The 8,152-nt window shown below is 38.3% G+C and overlaps 1 protein-coding gene across 3 annotated transcripts in view; it reads left to right on the top strand.

Moving 5' to 3' along the window:
- Positions 1 to 2,662: 2,662 nt before the first annotated feature.
- MORN1 (MORN repeat containing 1) overlaps positions 2,663 to 8,152 on the top strand; it is a 105,789-nt gene continuing 100,299 nt past the window's right edge. For all 3 annotated transcript variants that reach the window (XM_043531575.1, XM_043531574.1, XM_043531576.1), the window contains exons 1-4: positions 2,663 to 2,799; positions 3,688 to 3,759; positions 5,601 to 5,699; positions 7,022 to 7,132. In XM_043531575.1, the coding sequence (XP_043387510.1) occupies positions 2,742 to 2,799; positions 3,688 to 3,759; positions 5,601 to 5,699; positions 7,022 to 7,132 (340 nt within the window). In that variant the 5' untranslated portion in view covers positions 2,663 to 2,741. The remainder of the gene's footprint in view (positions 2,800 to 3,687; positions 3,760 to 5,600; positions 5,700 to 7,021; positions 7,133 to 8,152) is intronic.

Genomic DNA, 8,152 nt, shown 5'->3' with positions numbered 1-8,152 from the left:
GTAAATATAGGCACCAAGTTATTTCCCCATGCCGTTCTTCCAAACTCTATACGGTTTTGCTGCCTGAAAGGGCAGTTGTAATGTGACTTGAAGTATGGCATTTGCAGGTTTTCTGTTTGTCACCTCTTAATTTGAGATCACATTTGCTCAGTTTACCAATATAAAAAGATGGGGGTTTTTTCTAACTGTAAGACTGGCAAACTCAACAAGGGATCCAAATATCAAACAGGGATTATTTCTTTGTATGCATCATCACCAGTAATAAATGTTCTGCGGTGCAAAATTTTCCCCTCACATTTGTAACAGAGGAAACATTTGGAACTGCCGTTGCAGTTTAGGCCTAGATCCTGCAGCTGGCTCTGTGCAGTGCAAGGGTCCATTCAGCTTCCTCTTTCATAGCTGCTTTATCTTTGCAAGGCTAACAGGAGAAAAAATTACTATTGTCATTCAAGTGAGTAGATCCGACTCAATCTGCAGCAAGCAGAATTCCTGAGTAAGAAAATGAAATTTTTTGTATCATCACTTCTTGCAGTATACTATGCTATGAAGTTTTACAGTGATGCTATGAAAATGTCTGTTTGAATCTGTCTCTTGAACTGAAATATCGCACTACTGAGTATGCTGCATTTCTGAGCTTGAAATAAAACCATGATAAATTTGCCCTTTTAAAGGAAAACTAGAGTGATTAGTTCCAACATCTTGGATAGCTATATAAATATTTATTAAACAACAATATATCAAAATTACTTTTCTTCAGAAATAACTACCATTCTTTCCTTGGCTTTATAGCTCTGATGTTAATGACATTTGAATAAAACTTTTCTTCCTGACTGCTTTTGAAGGATTCTGAATTCTTCCAAGTTTCAGGAATCCTCTCAAATACCCCATGGCCAAAAAAGTTACCCAAGTAGTAAGTAGTATGTTGATGCAGTCTCTGGATTCTAGTAATGTATTTGTTTCACCTCAGAAATAAAGTACAAAAATACATCCGATTTTACAGTCAACATTTTAAAAAAGATTTCTCATAGATTTTTTTTAAATATTTATAAAAAGTTAAGTGGCATAAAAATCATCAAATTGTATTTGAGTAAGTATTTTTAAGATCACCTAACCGTCTTAGTGCAATACTTACCCTAACTACCATTTTGGCTTTCCTAGGTTAAGAATTTCCCTTCACATACATAGTTAGCTTTACAAATATATTTTAAAACACTTGGATTATAAGAGAAATAATAAAATCCCTCACCCAGTGCTCTTTGATTAAACCTGATTTTCTAAATTAATTTCCAAAATATTTTCCTTTATGTATTGGAACAGTAGTAATGGTTTGCACAACTATATGTCCAGACAGTTATATCACACTCATCACTACATTTTTAAACATGTATAGCATTTTTCTTCAAAGAATCTCAAAACATTTTACAAGGTTTATATTCTCACAATACACCTGAGAAGTAGCTAAGTATTATTAGATACAGTATCCCAAGCACAGAGGGGCTTGTTAGAGGCTCTGTATTACTGCTGTATTACAAAGAATAAATCATAATTATACAGATGGGGAAAGGTAAAATAATTTCTCCAAGATCACATAATAAATCAATGGCAGAGCCAGAAATGGATTTGAGGAACCCTGATTCAAATTTCCCTTTTCTAACCACAACAGCCACTATTGGGGGGTGAGGATTTGCCTTATGCTTTCACTTAGAACTTGTTAAAAAAACAAAATGAAACATTTTTCAAGTTTGAAACTGAATGCAGGAATCAGAATATGAAGATCCTAGTATTAAAATTGGCATTAGAAATAGTCAAACCTCGCTGATTTAAATTGTCCTATTAGCACAGGAGATGCAGTTTTATCATAAGTCTTGTGATATTTGGTAGTTTGCTTAAAGTTCCAATTTGTTGAGGGTCCTCCTTGGACTACAGGACAATCTTAGTTTGCATTTTTTTAAAAGTAAGTTTCCAGCTTTTGTTTGTTGGATGAAAAACAAGAAACAAACAATCCCTAAAGGTTCCAAAACCAGAAGGCAAATAAAAAGAACCAAAATATATTACTTTTAACATTTCATGATTTTTAAGCCAACCTTGTGATTTTTTTCTGTTCTGACTCATGATTTTTGAATGCTTGGCATTGTTAATACTGCTAATGTACATATTAAATAATAGTGGTTCTCTTTCTTTGTATTTCTGTGGACCTCATCACTGCAGTATCTGCGCTTCATTAAACCCTGATCCTGCCACTTATTCCTGCCCACATGGAGGCCCATTGAAGTCAGAGACCCCCCCGTACAGGCACTACCTGTGCACAAGCTTGCAGGATCTGGTCCTCAGATTGTAAACTCTTTGGGGCAGGGACCATGTTTTCATTATCTGGGGCCTGGATCCTGACAGGCCCTGCTGTTCTGTATTATTTACACAAAATAACAGTAACAGTTCTATACCTAGGCATGTTGTAGCACTCGCCCACTCAGCTGGGAATGTGCTTCCCCCAAATCCTTGAAAGGGGGGGGGGGAATGGGCAGTGAAAATGTCCCCCCATATGTCTGACTAGCATGTCACCAGCAGGCGTGCAGTACAGCAGGGAAGCCCTTGGAAGGGGGAGGGGGGGGGGGAGAAAGAGAGACGCATGCGTACAGCGGGCGGGAGGGGGGGAGAGGGAGAAGTCCCGCCCCTAGCTACCAAGGAGCCAATGGCCGGCAGGATACGGTTGCCAAGGTCTAGCGTCGCTACTCCCAGGGCAGATGGCGGCCCCCAGGCCTGGTTACTACTTAGGGGCGGCGCAGGCTCAGCGGCGGGAAGGTGAGGGCTCGGGCCGTCGGTCGGTCCGCCTGCCTGTCTGCACGGGGGGTGTCCGTCTGTCCGCGCCCTGAAGGAGGGGTGGGTGCGCGCGCGCGCACACACACCAGGCCGGGAGGAGGGGCGGGTGTGTGGGAGCAGAGCTCTCACCCGGGGGGTGGGGGGGGCTCTTCTGTCTGTTTGAGCACTGGGTGGGTAGGAGGCTCTGTGGAGGGGTCGCTGCGCCTGAGCCCCGAATCCGGATTTCTAGAAGGGAGCCACTTCATTGTGTAAACGAGAACTAAGCCACTGAGGAACGGGATCACTAGAAATGATAATCAATTAAACTGTTAGCACAGAGAACACGCGTTACTTTAAGGTCAGTCCTACCCCCTGCCTCGTTTTTTCTAGGAGAGAGCTTTGAACGAGCAGATTTAAGACACAGTACAAGTAGGGAAACTTGTTTCTTGCTAAAATAAAGAGGGAGCGTATATCTTTGTTCTGGTATTTAAGCTATTTTAAACAAAACAAAAAAGTCTTCCCCTTACAAAGATTGCTTCATTTTATGCGTGCTTATTCTTGACTTATACAAGTTATGGCATGCCAGATAATATTTTTGACATAGATGGATTAGGAGCATTTATAATAAACTCAAGAATGTATTATCTAGATGCCCACGTTTATAAAATGTTTATGTAAATAGCAAACAAATTCCTATGTTTATTTTGGTGTAAATGTTATTTAATAGTTCAAGATACAAAATGTCTATGCAGATGTGTATACAAATCTACCGAAAACAACTATTATTTTTCTATTACCTGTTCTTTCAGCATTCAAGTATGACTTTTTATTATTCAGCTAAATAGTTCCAGAAATCTCATCTTCTTACCTAATATTTGTCTTGTTTTTCAGGATATGGACTGTATGTTTATTCTAATTCTTTTTTTCAATATGAAGGAGAATGGAAACAAGGAAGAAAACATGGTAAGGGGAGATAGTTTTATCCCCTGACAATGAAGGGAAATTTTAGTTCACTTATCTAACTTTTTTAATTTGTAAAATTTCTGTAGAAACAGTATTAAACACTGAAGCTAAAGTAAGATTATGTATGACTCTGCTAAACAGTGACAGTAATCCATAACCATAATTGGTGTCATGGACATCACAGTCTTTAGTTCTTAAGTGTAAAAAAATAGACTCGCTGGCCACAAATGCACAAGGCTTGGGTGTCATGAATCTGGCAGAGTGTCAGCCCTGGAAACGGGAGACCCTGTACATGGAGTATCCACCACAAAGAGCTCTGCTTAGCCAGAATTGTAACAAGAGGAAAGTTTTGTTTTTTGTTTTTTCTTCCTGAGTAGGTTAGTTGCATCCAGAGCAAAAATCTGCAGAGATTTTTAGGTTTATAGGATCTAGAAAGGTGTAAATCCTTTTAGGTGAACAGAGCCTTTTGGCCAAAGGCCACAAATCAGTAACAGAGAAACTGCCCCTTCACCCCATTCTTCATAGATCCTTTCTTGTAGTCCATTATATCCTTGGAATGGGTGTTATCCTCTCTCCTTCTTCACTGTGTGTCATAAAAAGAAAAGGAGTACTTGTGGCACCTTAGAGACTAACCAATTTATTTGAGCATGAGCTTTCGTGAGCTACAGCTCACTTCATCAATGCATCCGATGAAGTGAGCTGTAGCTCACGAAAGCTTATGCTCAAATAAATTGGTTAGTCTCTAAGGTGCCACAAGTACTCCTTTTCTTTTTGCGAATACAGACTAACACGGCTGCTACTCTGAAAACTGTGTGTCATATGTGCCTGCTCATGCTCCAGCACACTTGAAAGAGTCTTTACTTCTTTCTGAATTGGGTGCATCATACATAGTCATTCAGAGTTTAACTTGCTAGAAATATGTGAGGAATAAGGAGTTAAGAATATTGTTGTTCAGGAGCTCAACTCAATGTTCTCTCATCCTCTGGAAACAAGTGTCACTTGACTGTTCTCTAAGACTTTTTTGTTTATATTTTACAAATAAAACAAAAAAACAGTAATTTTCTTTCTTTTGTCTTTGTGCAAATAATGAGAATCTATTATATTTGCAACGTTTCAGAGTAACAGCCATGTTAGTCTGTATTCGCAAAAAGAAAAGGAGTACTTGTGGCACCTTAGAGACTAACCAATTTATTTGAGCATAAGCTTTCGTGAGCTACAGCTCACTTCATCGGATGCATTGATGAAGTGAGCTGTAGCTCACGAAAGCTTATGCTCAAATAAATTGGTTAGTCTCTAAGGTGCCACAAGTACTCCTTTTCTTTTTTATATTTGCAACCTTATATTAGGTGCTTACAGACTGGTATGAAAACAAAGTCTTTGTCTTCCAAAATTTACAACCTCTAGAGATGAAATCCTGGCCCCAGTGAAGTCACTGGCAAACCTCCCATTGACTTCACTGGGGCCAGATTTTCACTCTACACATAAAATACTTAACACTTCTGTACTTCCTTTCATCAAGAGACTAGGTGCCTAAACATTATTTTGATAAGTGTTAGGAATGCCTAAAATAGATTAAGATTCTTTAAAAGCATTAAATAAGTCTCACAAAACCTCTGTAAGATAAGTAGTTTTATCTCCTTTCTGCAAATGGGTAAATCAAGTCACAGAGTGGGGAAGTAGCTTGCCCAGGGCTGCACATTAAGTCACACACATTGCTGAGGCTGGAATTCAGAAGCCCTGATTCTCACTTTACTGCTCAAACAATTAGATGTAGTGTCTCTGAGATTATAAGAAGTCTCTTGTCATTCAGAAAGCATTTGAAGTAACATATTGTTTCCTAGGTCATGGTAAGCTGTTATTTAAGGATAGAAGTTATTATGAAGGCGAGTTTGTAGATGGAGAAATTATGGGAAATGGATTGCGATACTGGGCATCTACAGGTTAGTTCTTTTCCCTGGAATACACCATGTTCTTTTAATATAAATTTTATCCTTTTACAAGGATATGTAGAAAAAAGTACATTTGATACCTATCTATATTGTAAGTTGCCACCTTGCTTTGCTCTAAATAAGAGTTTTTCTGGATTTCCATTGTAAATCCTATTTTTCAGGTTTTCATGTGTTTGCTGTTTTATACTGGATTATGTTGACTTTTGGTTAACTCCAATCAAAGTGCATGTAATAGTGAGCGAGGGGTAATGGTGTAAACCAGAAGGATGTCTCTTACCTTTGACAATAAGAAAAGGAGTACTTGTGGCACCTTAGAGACTAAATAAGGATCTCGCAGGCAGATCCCTACACCTGCATCAAACTCTTTCAGCCCTGATCTTGTAAGAAAGTAAAGGATTAATCACCCTGTGATTAGTGAGCGGATCTTGTGTATGTTCTCACACATGGATTTGTCAATGAACCTATACCACAGCTGGCACACCTCTCCTTTTTCCTTTCTTGAATAGAGAGAAACTCTTCATGAGCTACTCCTTACCCAAAAATTATTTAAGTTCAGCCCTAAATATGGGGCATCATGTAATTGTGCTTCCCCAGGAGATATTATAGGAAGGAACTGTAAGTCCTCACCTCTGCTTCCTTTTTGACCTGAGGGTAAGTCACTTCCCCTCTACCCCCAGCCCTAGCGATTGGCAGTCTCTGGTGGCTGACACGTAGCAGGTATGGGATGGAGCCCATGAAACCTTTTATTCTATGAATAAATTGGGTAAATGCTTGATAGAAAAATATAATTATTTCTCATTCTGAGATGGTATAGGCACAGACAAATTCACTGTACAGTCCTGTATTTTTAGTACCAAGCTCCTGATTTCCCAGGCTTCATACAGAAGATTTGAATGACTACATGCCGTCAAAAAGCTGTTAAGTTGACTATGAAATTAAAGTACTTTTTATACATTTCTTAACCATAAAAGAACATATTATGAATCTTTTTTTAACAAGTCACTGCCATTTTTAAGATGCCTCAGTTTTAAAGACCTGAAGGAATATGGATTATGATTCATTAGTTTTAAGATAAAGACCTAATGAACAGTTTTTTTTCTTCATTTGACTGTACTGATAATAAAAAGCCATTATTAATTATTCACTTTATGACTTTTTTAAAATACCGTCTACCACTGCTCTGTAAGTAAGGTACAGTAGGAACCTTTCTTTATTAGCACACTTTAGACTTAAAAAAAAAAAAAAAGATTCTTAAACCACATTTGAGACAGCTATTATTTCTTTTTTCCACTTTCCGATATATTTGCTTCAAGGAAACACTTACTCAGGTCAGTTCGTTTCTGGAGAGCTCCATGGACATGGAGTCATGCAGTACAAAGATGGTGGGAAATATAAAGGGGAGTTCTCCTATGGAATGAGAGCGGGTAAGTTAAAGTCTAAGAGGAAACTTTAATTAAAATTCACTCTAAAGTAATTGAGGTCCTGGTTAATTATTATTATTATTATTTTATTCATTATTAATCACAGTTATGACAACAGTGCATAGGAATCAACTAAGAGTGGGGCCCTATTGTGCTAGGCATTATGCACACAGAATAGTAGACAGTCCCTGATTCAGCAAGGTCAGGCCTAACTTTAAGCATGTAAGTGGTTCCACTGAATTCATTGGAGTATGTTATTAAGATTAGTCACATGTATCTTGCTGAAATAAGCCTTATTTACTAATTGGGGTAAAATCCTTTCACTGTCTGTCTCCGTTCCCCTACCCCCAAGAGTGTCTCAAGCATAGCAAACTTAGTTAGAAAAGTTCATTTACAACAGATTAACCCAAGGACTCTCTTGCATTTTGGTGGCCAAATTCAGATTAAGTACAACTCCGTTGACTTAATTTGAGTTAAATTGCACCTGCTTACGCTACAACTGAATTTGGCACTGACTGTGTTTACACTTTAATTGACTGGAGCCTGGTAGAGTGAACATTTGGGATGATGAGAATGAGTTTAACGCAAACCTCTAGAGATTTGAAATAAGCCCATTCTTATATTTATTCAACTAGAACTAGATAGGTTTTCATGCAAAATTTGTGGTGCTCTTTGTGAGATAACAAAAGGCCTGATCATGCAATTATTTGCACAGATGAGTAACTCTGCACACATGAATAGTCCCATTTTATGCATGTAATTAATCCCATTGAAGTCAAGCTACTTACCTATATGATTGGTTGCAGGACTGAGTCCATAGAATGTTCAAATTTTGGGGACAGGACCACTTACTTGACTAGAGACACTGTGAGTAGCTCTGATGATTTTAATGGGACTACTGTCAGTGCATAAAAGTTAAGTGTGTGTGTGTCTTTCTGTAGGATCAGGACTTTAGTTCTTACAGCACCTAGCATGTGATGGGTGCCACTGAAATAAACAACAACTTCTGACCTGATTTGTAGT

The sequence above is a fragment of the Chelonia mydas genome, chromosome 18 (genome assembly GCF_015237465.2).
Source record: "Chelonia mydas isolate rCheMyd1 chromosome 18, rCheMyd1.pri.v2, whole genome shotgun sequence".
NCBI lineage: Eukaryota > Metazoa > Chordata > Testudines > Cheloniidae > Chelonia > Chelonia mydas.
This window is presented reverse-complemented; position numbering and strand designations above follow the sequence as displayed.